This window comes from Argiope bruennichi, chromosome 5 (genome assembly GCF_947563725.1).
Source record: "Argiope bruennichi chromosome 5, qqArgBrue1.1, whole genome shotgun sequence".
In the NCBI taxonomy this organism is placed as follows: Eukaryota; Metazoa; Arthropoda; class Arachnida; order Araneae; family Araneidae; genus Argiope; species Argiope bruennichi.
The window spans coordinates 62815046-62832541 of NC_079155.1; the positions used below are offsets into that span (position 1 = coordinate 62815046).

The 17496-nt window shown below is 30.0% G+C and overlaps 1 protein-coding gene across 3 annotated transcripts in view; it reads right to left on the reverse strand.

Annotated features, from left to right (window-relative positions):
- Positions 1-209: 209 nt before the first annotated feature.
- Positions 210-17496, reverse strand: part of LOC129969677 (uncharacterized) — a 31343-nt gene continuing 14056 nt past the window's right edge. For 2 of the 3 annotated variants that reach the window (XM_056084336.1, XM_056084335.1), the window contains exon 2: positions 211-2105. In XM_056084336.1, coding sequence (XP_055940311.1) covers positions 517-2079 — 1563 coding nt within the window. In that variant the 5' untranslated portion in view covers positions 2080-2105 and the 3' untranslated portion in view covers positions 211-516. Of the gene's footprint in view, positions 2106-7669; positions 7780-17496 lie in introns of those variants that run through there. The other variant, XM_056084337.1, reaches the window with a different exon arrangement.

The following is a 17496-nucleotide window of genomic DNA, read 5'->3' on the forward strand; positions in this document are numbered from 1 at the left end:
TCCAATCCGCACGAAGTAGACTTCATGCAATACAACTTTCACTTTTAGGGAAATGTAACTTTAACATTTGACTTTATTATTATAATATTTCAATAATATTTCCAAACGCGAATTTGGAAGTAGTTTAATATTGCATAAGAAGCACCAATGACTTTAAAAGTCAATTTTACTGTTTTTTTTTTTTTTGTTTTTTTTTTTTGTTTTGTTTTTTTCTGATTTTACATGAAGTGCTAAAACAGTCACAAGATATTATACAGAAGAAAAAAAAGTAATAGCAAAAAAGTTCATAGTAAAAGAGTTCTTCAAAATGTCATCTGAAATAACTTCTAAATGAAGCTTTAGACAATCATATTGAAGTATTAATATTTCAATAAAATTGCAAAAATGAGCTTGTGAAGTAGAATTCTTTTCAGTGCCATCTCTAAAAATCTAAAGATAATTTATAACAAAGTAATCACCAGAAATATTTTCAGCGATAATCTTAAAAGAATATTTTTTTTTTTCATGATGAGAATATCAGTGAGTATCCGTTTGGATAATTTCTGCAAACTCAAAAGTTGAAACAGGAACGTTAAAGCTTGCCTGTATTTCCTCTAAAGCCGCAGAGCTATCGGGATGCTCAGATTCTAATGTCACAGAATCATTAAGATCAGTAGTTTCAGAATTGTCTGTATCTAAAATATCGTTTGAATGATGAAATAACATATACAATTTATGCAATATTTGGAAATCTTCGTTTGCCTCTTCCATGTTTTGCGTCTGAAGCAATTCTTCGTATTTCGCTGGGCCAACTGCATCGAGAAATTGAGAAAAGGAGATCGTCGATTCCAAATGTGAAACACTTTGGTTGTTCTTTGGCATGATAAAAACATTTTGGCTACTATTTGGCAAGCATTTCTTATAGTCAACTGCATCTGGATTGAACGGTACCAAACCGCACATTTTGAAGGAATATTTTAGCGTTGATACTTTCAATGATTTTTTCAATGCCATATCTAATACTGTTGCGAATTGTTTTTTACTAATTTCCTGACCTGCATTTTCCCTACGCCAAGCCGTAGAAACTTCCTTCCAAGCCATTTTCACAGGCTGAAAGACACCAACATAGGCTGGTTGGAGAACTTTTATCGCATTAGGATATAATGCAATCAATTCTATGCGAAGCTCTTTACATAGCTCACTGATTTCATAGGTAATAGGAGTTCTGTTGCCATCAAGGAAATAGATCACAGGTAAAGGGATAATTTTTTCTTGAAGAGAAGGGTAAAATATATCTCTAAGATATTCAAAAAATATTTCCGGTGTCATTCGACCACTTTCAGTCTGTCCAGCACTCCAGCCTCCTGGTAGACCGTCAGTAAGTTCATGCGGTATATTCGATTGTTTATATACAAGCATCGGTGGGAATGCTTCGCCAGAGGCCGAGAAGCTTAACACCATTGAAATGATCTCTCTAGAGTTATCGTAATCGAAACCAGTTAACTCCTTCTTGTCGTTCAGCGATAAAAGTTTCCCTGATTGAGGAAAAAGCCTGAAAGCAGTTTCAGCACCATTGAAGACGCGTCTTGGATCATTCAAAACATCCATTAAGTCCCTTTCTATTAAATACAGGTGGATTTCTGCAAACCATTTGCGAACATCCTGTTCCGATACATAGACACTTGTATGTGTTCCACCTTCACTTCGTAACTTAGTTTTGAACTTAATGGAAGGATGTCTTCTCATAAAAGCTCGTATCCACCCTTCTCCGGGACAGTTGTTTTTGAATGGATTTGGTCGTGGATTGTCAGCTAAGAATTTCTGGACACTGCTTTGTAGATCTTCTTTCTTCAGAGGGAATCCTTTCTTGTTTAGTTCTAGAATCCAGTTTTCAAGGAAAGCTTCCTCTTCCACACTTAAAATAGTGGAAGGACCTAATGTAGTCTTGTGCCCAGGATTCTTCAGTTTAAAATGTAGAGTAGATTTTGGGATGCCATACTTCTTAGCAACTTCTCGGAGACTTCCATTATTTCTTAACTCCTCGAGAGCTTGATCTAAATTTTCAGGTGTATAAGTGACTCTGCTCTTCTCCTTTGGCATCCTTTATTTCCTTCACACAAGAAATTCTGTAAAATAAAGTTTTATCGTGCATAAATTTCAATAATATTAGGCACAGATTTATTATATAATTACAAATAACCATATTTCAAAATAAGTTATCATTATAATAACTTATTTTGGGTTATAAATAAGCATTGAGGACCATGCATCCCTAATTTTTTGCAGTGTTTATTTTAATTTCAGTTTATCATTCATTTTAACCTTTTTTCTTCATTACATTCTTAATTTATTTCATTTTACAAACAATATTCAAATCCATTGAAAATCCAATCCAATGTATTTTAGGTGTTTCAATCTTAAACGGAAAAACGTAAGAAAAGCGGTAGTCCCCTCTTCACAAAAAAAAGAAAATGCAAAGTACCATTTTTTTAACTCAATATAATTAACGCACAAGAGTGGTAAAATATATCTCTCATATATATATAAGAGAGAAGTAAGAGAGACCTTTCAAACTTTGGAAACTTCTGCCACAAATATGGGACTTAACATCAACCAAATTTATGGAATTCCCACCCTCAACTATAAATCACAGTGTTCCTCTGTGTATTAACGGTCATATCTTCGAAAAAGTCGATCATTTCAAATACCTTGGCACAATGATTAATGATAATAATAAACTCAAAGCAGAAATTGACAACAGAATAAAAATGACTAATAAATGTTTCTTTGGACTGAAAAAACAACTAAGATCCAACTTAATCAGTCGAAAAACTAAACTAAAAATTTATGACTCTTATTATACCTGTTCTGCTCTATGCAAGTGAAACTTGGGACTTTTAACTTGGACACATAGCGTTCTCTGAACATGTTCGAGAGAAAGGTCCTTAAAACTATCTTTGGCCCAGAACTAGAGAGAGGATGTTGGCGAACTAGATTCAATTTTGAATTATACAAACTCTATATGCAATCACAGATAGCACTGGTTATCCAGAGCAATAGGGTAAGATGGCTCGGCCATATCTGGAGAAGCCCCGAAAACAGCGACCTCAAAATATCCACTTTTAAAAATCTCATAGGATCCCGGGCCAGAGGAAGACCTTCAACTAGATAGCTGGATGATGTGGTAAGAGACCTGAGTGTTCTGAGGATAAAGAACTGGAAGGGAGTTGTGGGGGATAAGAAGCGCTGGAAAGTGCGCGTGGTTGAGGCAGCCAAAGTCTGCAAGGGGCTGTTGTGCTCATGAAGAAGAAGATATAAGAGAGAAATTCGTTTCAGCTACGTAAGTCATGAAAAGAAAATGGCTTTGATGAAAATACAATTTCAGAAATATTACACGGATATTTAAACATTTTCCCCTTGTGAAAAAAATTTCTGCAATCCTAAAATTTAAAAATGAATTTTTTTTAAAAATGAAAACTAATTAAAAATAGTTAAAAATTAAAAAAAAGTTTTATAATAGATTTTTCTCTTAAATAAATTCGAAATTAACATTCTAAATTATTTCTTTTTATGAAAAATTAAGCAGTTGAGATTGAGCAATAAAAAGAGACAAAAGATTTCAGGAAATACAATTTAAAAAAAATTTATTCTGAAGCATAATTTTTAATTAGCATTATTTGAAAATTACTAATTACTTAGATATAATTTCTTCATCTCCTGGGAACAAATCAAACATTTAATTATTATTTCCCAGTAACTAATTATTAAAAAAATTAATTATTTAAAATTAATTCTTAAAAAATTGAATTACAATGAATGAATTTCAACATCCCTACAAGTATAAAGCCGCGTTCAAACAGTCCGTGCGTGTGTAGACACGGCACACCTTCCCCTGTTCCCCCTTTCTTGCGGTTTCCCGGGCTTCTTTGATGGCTGTGGACGCGATCCGGAGTTTCCCGCAAATTGTCGGTAAACTGGACAGACATCAAAGAACACCGGAAAACCAAAACAGAGGGGCAAGGGGGGGAGTGTGCCACTTCTGCAGAGCGCGGGTCGTTGGAACGTGGCTTAATAATGAATTAAAGGTGTGGTGATGCCAACAATTTTATCATTATTCACGTTGCTGAGTTTGGATATCATAAAATATCATCAACAATAAAAATAAACAAATACTCATGAGCAGCAGAAAAAATTTAGCTTCCTCAAATTTAAATAAAATTCCGTTGGAAGGGGGGTAGTATATTCTATGGCAGTAATTTTCAATTTGTAGCAGATAAGATACAACCACTGAAACCTTTCACCTTTCATATTTTGTATTAAACTTCTTAGTATAGAATAGAAATCAAAATATGCAGTTTGAAGCTCTTCTTACGGACAAACTAATACCTAACATCTAAAATAATTTTGTAAATTTGATACCAAGACTATAAAGCAAATTTCATTCGTTTAGCTTGTTGTTTTGTGATATTCACGTCCACAGACGGAATAAACAATTAGCTCCCTGAAGGTGAATTATACCCCAAAGTTGATACAGAGAGTACAGAATACTTTGTACTTGAATACAATGAAGACCTATCAAATTTGTATAATATTTCCCATTTCAGAGTTACAAGATTCGCATACAGACAGAAACGTCACTCGAAAAATGGAGGAATACTTAACAGAAAAAAGTTTAAAATAAGGAACACTCATCAATTTTTTTTTTTTATTTTTTTTTATTTTTTTGTATAAGTTTTTGTATAAGTCGAATATGATAAGGTAAAAAGGAAAGAGCGATAAGAAGGTAAGAAAACTTAAATAAAAAAAATAAACACTATATAAATAATATGAAATAATAACAATGCAAATGATAAGTAAAATATAAATTAATAGATCATATAAGATGTCTACTTTAAACGTCACTCAAGAGCTAGATTCTGAGCCGTTAGAAGTAAATCCATTTCTTATTGGAGAAAATACTTTAAATAAAAAATTATTTCTCGTGGGGTTTTTTTTTTTTTTTTTTCCTTTCAATCAATAAATGTATTTCTAGGGAAAAAATTATGCAGTTGTAACTTTTTATAGTTTCTCTTCCTATAAATTACACTTAGTAAAATATTTTTAGCATACTAATATTTTAAACAAAAACCGCGTCATAATTATGCAGTCAAAACTGACCGAGTTATGAAGAACTATAATATTTTATACTAACCGTTTAGAAATTATCTACTGAATAATGATTAGAATGGATACTCTAAACGTAATTCACAGTAACAAGCGATGAAGAGCTTGATGACGATTGGTTAAAACAAGTATTTCCAGTTATGTGAATTAATCTTTTCCGTTGTCTGAATAGCTTAATTGAGAACTCGTTTGAAAGAAAATTATTAGCTCGAACAGTCTTTGTTCGTTTATTTTGAGTGAACTGCAATTATATATTTTCAAGATAAATCCAACAGCACATGAGTTAAATTAAAAATTTTCAGAATAAAATTAGAAAAGTAATTTTAAAATTGTCCTACTAAGGTGTGTTTCAAATGTTTAGGGACACCAAATAAAAACATAAAATCGGAATAATTTTTACCTAATATCTGTAAAAACTTCTTTGAAAAACATAAAAAATTAAATATAATAAAAAAATCTAAAATAATTAAATAAATATCAATGCTAATAAAAGAAGAAAATAGAAAAAAAAGCCAAATTTGTGTTTCAAATTTTTAGGGACAGCTAGATGAGATGGTATATAAATTCAAGTTAATCTTTATTATTGCTCATTTTCATTTACTACCAGTTGTTTTAATAACTTAAAAAGCTTATATTGAAAACGTCCACGTTAGTACTTAATTTTTTGCCGAAGAAATATGATTAAAGATAAATGGTTATCAGATCTTGAAAAAGGCCAAATAAAAGCTTATTACAACGAAAAAAAGTCTTTGAGAAATATTGTAGCCCTCATAAAACGTTCAAAACGTGCTGTGGAAAATTATGTGAAGCAGTTAAATGGGAAATCAACTGCCATTCAAAAGCGTGGACCTAAGGAAAAGCTCGATTCACGTACCCGCAGAATTATTCAGAAATGTGTAAATGGAAAATCATCACTACGAAATGTAACAAAAGAATTGAAACTGGGATGTTCTTACACTAATGTTTGGAGGTCAATCAAGAGCAATAAAAACATGAAATATGCGAAAAAGGCTTGCAAACCACCTCTTGCCCAACAACACAAATTACAACGTTTATCCTGGGCAAAGGAATACATGCATTTGAAAGATGAGAGGATAAAAGTCATGTTCAGCGACGAGAAGTTCAATCTAGATGGGCCAGACGGTTGGAGGATTATATTGGCATGATCTAAGAAAAAACCCAGAGATTTTCTCCAAAAGGCAAATGGGCGGTGGATCTGTTATGATTTGGGGAGCTTTTAGCTTCAATGGTACATGCGAACTGGCATTTGTGAATGAAAGAATGGATTCTGATCGATACCAAGAAATGTTACAAATACATTTACTTAATGCAGGACCTGAAATATGCGATCCAAATTGGACTTTTCAACAGGATAATGCATCTATCCACAGCTCAAAATTAATAAAAAAAGTGGTTTAGAGATAACAATGTGAAAGTTATGGATTGAAGCCCCGATCTAAACCCCATTGAAAATCTATGGGGTCTTTTGGCAAGAACAGTTTATGAAGGAGGGCGCCAATTTGATTCGAAAATGCAACTTCAACAAGCAATAATGGATGCTTGATATTCTCTGGATCCAACACTTCTTCGAAACCTAATATATTCCATGCCGAACAGAATATATGATGTCATCAGAAAAAATGGTGCTAATATTGAACGGTAAAAAAGTTAAATTTGAAGTTTTGAACCTTTTAATTCCACTGTCCCTAAAAATTTGAAATACAAAATTTGTGCTACTCTTTTGTTTAGTTATTTCAAAGTTGAAATTTATTTGTTTAATCTTTATTTGCTTAATCTAAATTATCTTACAATATTTATTTTTGTTATTTATCTAACTTGTTTCAGAAATAAATGTCAAATATTTATTATTTACGCTTTTATTTTCATTTTTACTGGTGTCCCTAAAAAATTGAAACACACCTTAATACCATTTAGTGTAACATTTAGAAATAAATTTTTTACACAATTTTTTTGAAAAATTGTAATGTTTTCTAATATTGCGCATTCTTGAAAACCAATAAACAGTATTCTGTATACTAATAAAAATATTATACAGCTTCGTATTCTGCATTCCAAATGCAAATTTAACCTCTTTTTCAAGAATTGTAAAATTTCTATTCGCTTATGAGATTATATCTTTACAAATTTCTTGTATGGTTGAAAATCAATACTTTCGCATTAAAATAAATATAAATATTCAGCCAAAATTAGTAAAAAATAATCAATATATAGCTAAAATAACAATAATTAATACTAAAGCTCTGACTGATGTAATTATTTCTTTTTTAATTTTTCCGAAGAAACACAAATTATAAATAATTTTTGTTCGAAACGTATGCAGCTGAACTAAATTCCACCCTTAATGTGTTAGAATCAGACATTTTTCATATGGCTTGAAAAAACGTCACATTACTCGCCATCTTGTCCAATTACTGTGTGTATTAAAAAAAATTTATAGTCATTGGACAGATGAAAATACAGATGAATTTCAAAACAAAAACCTGAAACAAAACATTCAAATACTTACCAAAGGAATGAAAGAAATTTTTATACTATTTATTTTCTAAAACATTGTTGTAGCAAAAGCTTAAGCTTGAAAAGAGAAGAAAGAAGCACCTGCCTCAAGAGCAAGTTGGGATTATTTCTCTGCGAGGTACTGCCATCTGGTAGCAAATAACTGAATTAGCTATCGATTCCCAATAGTTTGTGCAAGAGAAAATATTATATTATTCGAATTGTGTGTGGGTGTGTTTTAAGAAATAATAATCATAAATAGTCAACATTAATAACTCCACATTATTCGATATCATAAAAAAAGTAATCAAGTTAAATTTTATTTAGGAAAATATTTCCAAATTATTTCAAAAATCACATTATTTTTCCATAAACATTTCAGGTTTAAATCATTGCGAATGACATCCACATTTTATTTTCTATTCAAAAGTATAAATGCTTTTAAAAGTGTTAAAAAAATTGTACTGAAAAACTGTTACGTTTTCTTATAACATAAATGTGGCTAAGTACAGTTATATTTTCCTAGGAAATTTTAACGTTTTTTATTTATTAGTTTTATTTTCAATAAGAATGAGTTCTCACGATTGTGAACTTTTCCATAATTTCCTGATTAAATTATTGATTTATAGGAAGAATAAATATGCATACAAATAAAGAATAATTCGAATCATGAATCTATGTTATTAATATTATTGTGCAATCAACAGCTTCGAAATTGACGAAAACTGCAGTTCTGAATAAAAATATTATTAAGAAGATCAGTTTTCTATTTTTTCAGTAAAAATGGCGGCTTTAAATATTTGCCGCAATTTTTGCGCAATCAACTCCATCACAGACATTCTGGTATATGAACAAGCATACTGCGCACCTTATAATCAATATGCCTCTCCTTTCGAGATATTTCTGGAACATCGATCGGGGCTGCAGAGGATGCCCGGGGTGAAATTGGGAAAGTAAAATCTGTACAATTGCGCATGCTTTTCCTATGGAGGCGCTCTGAAGAAATTTCACAGTTTTTGGAAAATCCCGTGTTGAATATCAAAATTAAGAGCTCCCTTTATGTTAATTTTCGGTTCGGTTCTATTTTCATTACAATGAATATTCATTTTCAATGTTATAAAACGCAGAAAACAGTAGTTTCTAGATAATTCCAGAATATACCGCGAGCATGCGCAGTTGCTTAATTTTTCCTGCATCAGTAATCGCTCCACTGGTGACGGCACGTGCAAGATGGCTCATCCTCGTGACGTCATGATGTACTGGTGAGGGCGTGGAACTACGCAGTTACCGAAACGAATCTTTCCTCTCGGCCCTTGAAAAATGAGGTCATTGTGAAAGAAACAAGGATAGGGAGATAATTCACATCTCCATCGCCAAAGGTTCGAAGTACACGAAGTTATGACATGCAATTCTTTAATGACAGGTGTTGAAATTAATGTATCGAATTATATTAGTATTTAATAAGAAAATTCAAAGTACAATATAATTTAATTATTGTGATAATGTAGCAATCTTTAAAGAAAAAGGAGGTATATGAAAGACAGAACATAAAAATAATCATAAGAGAAAACAAACAATGTAATATTTTGACTTTTCTAAAAATTTATTGCAAAACCTGTTAATTTTCAAAATGTAATTAGCATTAGCATGCAAAAGCTGTCTTTAAAAAGAAATCTGAAATTAAATTCGAGCTACATGTTAAACGACACAATAGCTGAACTCATTTTTTTTTTTTTTTCAATATCGCTTTTTAAATATGTGATTCTTAACAATTTTGAAGATATGACCAAACAATTCTGAAGAAATATAAGAACTGTATATTTGCTAATACTATTATGAAAATCAACCTTGACAATACGACAAACATTAAAGTAAATATAAACGTGTTTTGAACATTAATAGTTTTAAATTATAGGATGTATTGTAAATGGAAGGAATAATTCGAGAAAAAACATTGAAAGGTTCAGCTACGATTAAAATTCTTAAAGTTCGAACTCATGCTCTAATAAATTGAGAATATATCTTTGAATTAAAGTAACAGATAAAATAATTTCGAAATTCCTTTCCAGCTATTTACTTAATGTACAAAACAATTTTCACAAGCAATTTTTTTTAAAAGATATATAGTTCGAATTTCCATCAGAAAGTTGCTTGTTCTATTGCAGAACTAACATTTATGCAATCAATTATTGTAAATCTAAACTTTAAAAAAAAAAAAAAAAAAAAAAAAAAAAAAAACAGATTTTAATTTCTTTCATTTTATCTATTAACATCTAAAAGTTTTTCAATTAAGAAAATGCGAAATCGCTGTTGGGGGAAGGGAATACTTCTGATATTATTTTCTAATTCAAAAGATTCGAATATAGTGTTTCAATGCACTAGATATACACATTGAAATACATCGCCGAAGATAAAGAAGTAAAAAAGATTTATGTTGGTAGACATACAATGGAAAAATTCTAAGAAATTTAAAAAAGAATAATCCATTATTAAAGAATAGAAAATATTTCAGTTTGAATTTATATCAGTTAAATTCTTGAAAAAAATAGATAAAGTAAAAAATACTATCTGAATCAAAGCTCCTAAAATTAAATGACAAACAATGAACAAAATAAAATCTTTAAATCTAAATCTCTCAAATGTAATTAACTAACTACAACAAACAAAAAAACTATGTGGAATGAATCTATACTGAAGATTCCAAATTTTCTATTGAACTTTATTAACATCAATAGATTTAAATAAAAACTTATGATTAGATTTTTTTTAACATTTATTTTAGCTTTGAGAGTATAATGAGTAGAACAAAGTTCCTATAATTCAGTAACTTACTAATATTTGAAGAGCAAAAAAAATGGCTACAATTATTGAATGTAAACGTTGATTTTCTCTAATTACTTGCTTTAAAATAAAAACATAGAAATCAAGTAAACGCAACGAATTAAATTCTTAATAAAGACGCAAAATAGCCCTAATTTACTGAAATTTTGAAGCAATTCAGTTATCATATCATTAGCCATTTGTTTCCATTTCTAAGCTAAAACTGGAAAACCCATGTGTCTGTGTTCTTTCTGTTTCGGCCTAAAATAGCTACAATGAGCTAAACGCGTGAAATTTTCTAGAATTTTTCAAAAATTACTAATCAAAATAGTTAATTGAAGCAATCCCCATAGTAAAAAGCAAGTGTAACATAATTCCATTAAAGTTTTATATTCCTGCCATAAATAATCAAAATATTTTTTATTAATAATTATAACATAACAGTTAATTTAATAATTAGACCAAATTTCATGACGTTAGAGTTTTATGCGCTCGTCTAAACAGTTTCAATTAATTTTAATTTTTCCATTAATTTACAAATTATAATTGTTATAGCAAATTATGATGTGGAGGTGCTCGTGACTTCTTTGTCACACCGCGGAACTCTGAAACATCACGTCGTTGCTGTTGCCGCCACACAACGTCTCCATTAAAATAAAAACTGCAAAAAATATAACTATCTCAAAACAGAAGTGAAAAATATTACATAGAATACTGCAACTGTTTTATAGTAGTAACCAAATTAAAAGCTTTTACCCTTACAATGCGTTACAGTTTATTAATGCATTAAAAAATACACATTTCTAAAAAACGTAAAATGTTCTAGAAAATATTTTTCCTTCCTTGTTTATTTAAAAGAAATAATTTAAATACTATAGAAACTATATTATTATCATTAGAAAATGTTTCACAAATACATAATAAAACATTTCATTCATTTCAGCATGAGGTAAAAAAAATTACTGAGATGGAAAAACGCGTTATATGTATATAATCAATACATATAATGATATCATAATATCATTCCCTATTTTCGAAAAGTGCAAGTTAGTTTTTTATAGCATATCGAGGTTACATTGAGTCCATTTACTCATTTAAAACTTTCTGATGATGGAATATGTCTTAAGCAATTTGTAAATCCGAATTCAGTGAGGCATGTTATGTATCTCCTAAAAATATCAGAATAATCATTACACCACATTGAATAAACAGGTTGAGCAATAACCATGTCAAGTCTAGCTGTAGATTTCGAATGAATCTATTCTAAATTGAGTTTCGAAGAATCTCTTGCTGTTGTGTGACGTCATCCTGATTTCTACATCTACATGGAGAAAAATTTCCCCGCATTGCGTCATGCTATTCATTTCTCTTTTAAAGACGGTTACTATTTTTGTATAAGTGCATTTCGCTATAAAAAAAACAGGGAAATAAAATTTAATAAATATTATCCGCTTCATTGAGATAAAAAGTGTTGCCGTCCTTAGATGAATATTCGCTTACCTGATATTGACTTAATTAATTACACATTAAAAAAGCGTTTATTCTGAAATGATTTAAATCTGATTGCTATTACACACAACTAAATGTAAGTGTACATGAAACAGTAAATAATCAGCTTTTTTTTTATGCAAAAATTAAAATATGACTTTGCATTTATTACAGTATCAAAATTTATCTTCATAATGCCTCACTTTTGAAAAACAGAAAGTCCCGAATTCCCCCCCCCGAGACAATTTGCAAGTATTCTATTGGAAAAAATATTGTTGTTTCGATTCTTTTGAAATTTCCTTCATTATAAATTTTTATAAATAGTCATTAAATTATTTTTAACCATGCAAATACAGATATCAAAATTTTAAATTTTCACTGGGAACAAGGAGTCAAACTGTCTATTTTGTTTGGCTTCTTTATTTTTTCAGCAATTCGTTAACAATGACTTTTGCTAATGCCCCTGGAGTTACTGAAATTTTTTTCTTTCGATTCATTTGACACATGGGAATTGAGAAGCTATTCTCACACTACAAATGAATTGTGTAATTGACTTATGTTTGTAGAAATATAGGGCTCTTAGGGTGCTACAAATCTTGCCAGCAACTTTAAGATGAAAATTTTAAGTCTTATGAAATAACAAAGATTTTAATTGCTCATCACTTTCATTAAAGTTGATTTCGGTAACTCGCGTATAGAATATACAAAATTTGAATTAAAAAGTTGTTTTAAAAAATAGTAAAAAAAAAAAAGCTACAAAACTTTTATAGCATAATTTAATTATTATTTTATTAAAAGATAAAAACATTTTAACTATAAAGCAATATAAATTTTAAAAGGTAATTAATTAGATTTTTTTATCAGAATAACATTTGAAAATTTAAAATATACTTTCATTTTATTTTGAATAAATTCGAGAGCTTTGCAAGAGAATTTAAAACTTCAATAAATAATCCTGAAAGTGCCAAAAATAATCGCATTCCAGAAATCTCCACTCCTTCCCCAAGGTTAAAAAGTCCCTAGGGAACAAGCCTCTTTTTTTTTTTTTTTTTTTTTTTTTTTTTTTTGACATTCTGGCCCAGAGTATACTTAGAAAAAGTGGAAAAGCAAGGGTGGGGCCTTTTCCTGCAGCGGCGGGATCTCAGTTGGGGTTCATGATAGAGGTGACCTTAATGGGGGGGGGGGGCAAAGAGGGGTAATGCCCCCTATCGGTAACGGCTTGCCCGCTTCCCTCTCTGCTCGACGAGAAACAGAATTTTGTCAGCAGCAATCTGCCCAGCTTCGGAACGGTTGTAGAAAGCTGGGTATTTTAATTTAAAATAGTAATTAATTCGGTTATTGTAAACAATCGAAATATCTAAGTAACAGTTTAAATCGGCAGAATGATCACATTTGGCAGAATGACAAGTTAATAAGATGTCTCATTTTGCCGAAAATTTTTGGTCTGCCCGGCCGAATAAGAACTCGATGCCATAGACGTCGATGGAAATCTACAGATATTTCAAGCATGTGATTCCAATGTCCTTCATTCAGCTTATAATTTGCATTATTTGCCAGAATAACTGTCAAAATGGCAAGTAAATAAGATGTCGCTTTTTTTTTTTTTTTTTTTGTCTGCCGTTCTTCGTTTTTCGGCTATATCATGATTTATGAAAAATTAACATTTTCATCCCCTATTCTGATTATCTGTCGATGGAATTATGCTTATTTATTTATTAAAACTTTTTATGAATTTTTGGATTTAATTATTCCAGTTTATAAGATATTATTTTATATATCTTACCATTATCTAATATTAGGCATTTATAAAATGCTGTAAACCTTGCTCTATTAATTCATTTTTATTGAAATTGTTTATAAGTATTAAAAAATATCCATAAAGTTAAGAAGATTGTTAAATTTGAACCAAATTCAATGTTAAAAACGTAGTTCCTGTTAAATATTTCCATGATCATATTACAAGAAATTAAATGATTCATTACTACAACTTGTATTTCAATCTTTATATTAAAATTTAAAATGATATACAACTACATTTTTTCTATAATTTGATCTCAGGGCAATTAAATCTCAAAGGTCCCCCCAAAAAAATTCACGGTCTTTTGATGATCAAATAAAGAAATAGAGAACAATTTTTTACAAATATCCTAGCAAATTTTTAACAATCAGAAAAATTAGAATCTCTAACTGAATTAAAAGAAAATTAAGAGGGTGAAGAATTTTACTGGGTTAATTAATACTTAATTGACTTTATTTAAATGCAAAATTAATTATTATGAATTATTTTGTAGCTAAATTAGAGAAATTGTACCTCCCTCTCCCTTGTCGGATGTGGCTTGTCCTCCGCCACCAGCAACCTCTGTCACCGTATCTGGTTTGGTATGATGTAACCATGATTTCCTTTACCTACTACAGGATAACACTGCCTCACATAAAGGAGCATGATTAAAGGAGCATGGCATCCAATATAATTAACCCTTAGAAAGAAATTAATTTGTGTTACGTAAAAGTATTTACTATAATAGGGTAATTGATAAATTAACTGATGTCCTGGATCTACAGATTTCGACAGTGTAGACATCCATTTTTGGGAATGGTATCTCCTCCCAGTTCGAAAAAGAATTTTTCTTCGAGACAAAAATTTTGCTATATTATCAGCCCATACTTTGTTTCACCACAAACATTACAAGATTTTCTGTGCACATATCGATAAATGAATCCTAAATATTGTTAAATATAAAAGCTTTAGTACCACAGTCACCAGCATTTTTTAAGACAGCAGATATCATTGCTTTGGTTAATTGCGCTGCAGCCAGCAAATCACAAGATTTACAAATTGATCTGGAGAATAAATGTTTCGTCAAGGGAGCAAGGGGCATCTAAACCGAAAACATTCTTGCAACTGCTAGAGGACATTTCTCACTGGTGCATTTATGAAATGAATAAATTGACAAAAATTGCATACACTCTATCAACATATACTTACGAAAAAAGTTTCAATGCATTGTGAATTTTTAAAAATTATATGCTATGTATATAATATAAAAATTATATACTGGATAGATTTCATGATAAGAATGCATAATACAAGATCAAGAAAAATAGATTTGCATTATACAAAGGAAAGGCTTGATAAAATGTATCAAAAAGGCCAAATTTGGCACCATTAATGTCATTAAGACATACTACCACTGTGAGATGATTTATCATATTTACTAATAAAATAAAACAAGGTTACCCATTTGTAGTTATGCCTATTTTAATATCATACTTATTTATTACTAACCGCCTTTGGCGACCAGTTAGTTCTCCGGAGTAATGATTGCTAGAAATTTCAATTAATTATTTTGTGCAACTTGGTCTTAATAGCCTTTCTTAATAAAATAATTTAAACTTCAGATGTTTCTTTAATTAAGGAAATAAAATTATTTGAAATGAGCCTTTTTTTTTTTTTTTTTTTTTTTGCTAATCGTGGAGATAATTATTATTATAATTTTGAAATGTATAAATCAGAATAATAAGTTACATAGAAAAAAAATTGTACCCCATTCAAATAAATAAGGATCTAGCGAAAATTAGAATGAGTCATCATTACACTCTTTCCTCGCACAGCAGAAGACCCTGCCTCTTCGTCGGGCAAATTATGATTCTCAGTCGAATGAAATCTCGCCCCATTCTTCCATGTTTCCATTTCGCACTATCGAGTTTTGTCAATTTTTCTCGGCTTAATGCTCTGTTCATTTTAATATCTAAACCATCCCAGGTGAAATTTGGCATATTTGATTATTTTAATCATAAAAATATAATCGATTAACTCATACTGAATTCGAGAAAAGTTATTATAAAGTTAGTAAGTTATTACAAGTATTATACATTCCAGACAAACCCGTTATTAATCATTCGTCCACCTGTCATTTCCCGGAAGTCAGGCGCTTTTTCGTTTTCACCGAACTGTTACTACGCATCGGTGATTGAACTGCGTCATTGTTTTTTTCACTCATCTTAGATTGAAATCCGTTTGTTCTATTGTTGCGTTTTACGATGCATTCTGATGACGTCGCGATATGAGCAGCGTTATCGACACATCACCTAATGCAATAACTTGATAGTAAACAACTGAGGCTTCGAAAGAAATATTTTATTTTTGAAATAATCGATATTTTATGAAAAAAAATGCAAAAATATATCATTAATATAATTTAAGTAAAAACGAATAATGTAGAAATAAAACATTTAAAGGTTGCAGAATCTTTATCAGTGAAGCGATTTTTAATAACTCTTAACAGCATGTTCAGAAAATTATAACAATATGAGAAAGAAAGAAATTATTTTATATCTACGAAGAATATCGAAAATAGAGAAACTCGACCAATCCAAAGCCGATATGCGGGTAATCTACGAAGAATATGTTTGGAATTGGTTCATTTAAACTGTAATATTCTTGAAAGAAATCCAAGTGTTTCTTAACACATCAGAATGTAATGAAATAATTTCAAAATAATTGACACCATTTAATATAAATTTTTTCACAAAAACATTTTTTTTTTAACAAGATAAACGATTGCACTTTTTTTTCTTCTTTCAGAATATACTACAAAAAGAACACAAGTGAATAGTTACAAATAGAAAAACCGAGAAAGATTCCGAGAACTTTCGCATCAGAAATATAAATTTGGAATATAGCTACTGATATAAAGTTATTTTTGTTCGTGTTAAACTTTCCAGATAGTTTAAAGAAAACACAAATAGTAATATCTTTTTTTACTTAAAATGTAGTTAATATAACTAATACAATATATCTCATCATATCAAAATGGCTCATTCATTACTTTTATATTTTTTTTTTCACAGTGGGAATAGCATTTAAATTTAGAAGGTTTATTGTAAATTTTGTATTTTATGCCGAAGATAATAACTGTATTTTTTTTTCACAGTGGTAATAGCGTTTAAATTTGGAAGGTTCATTTTAAATTTTGCATTTTATGTCGAAGATAATAATTTCAGATTGGTGTAAATACTATCATTCACACTAGAAATTATCTCAGCAATTTTATTTGTTTTTGCTCAAAGATTTCTTGTCAGTTAAAAAGAAATTAAGTAAACGTTTAAATTATATTAAAAGGTAATTCTGTTTGAACAACCAGAATCAAATTTTCCAAGCGGGGTTAAAAAAAGGCTGCTTTTTTAAAGCTTTATCGTTTGAGTTTTAATTGATTTAGTTATAATTATTATATCTTTGTACCGAAAATGGGCTGTGGGGACTGAGATGTTCTGGAAGCTTTATTTCATAATTTGTGATTTGTTCAGAAATGAGAAATGTAAGATTATCCAATGAACATGATATGTGTGTGTGTGAATGTGATGTTTTACTGAACAAACAGCTCGACTTATTTGACCTAGAGGAACCAAATTTGGCATATATATACTTAGAACAATAGGGAAGATTTTCTTAGTATTTTAATTAATTAAATATTAAGCGAAATTTTGGTGTTTTAAAAGAAAAGTCTTGAAAATATTATTCAACAATAATTT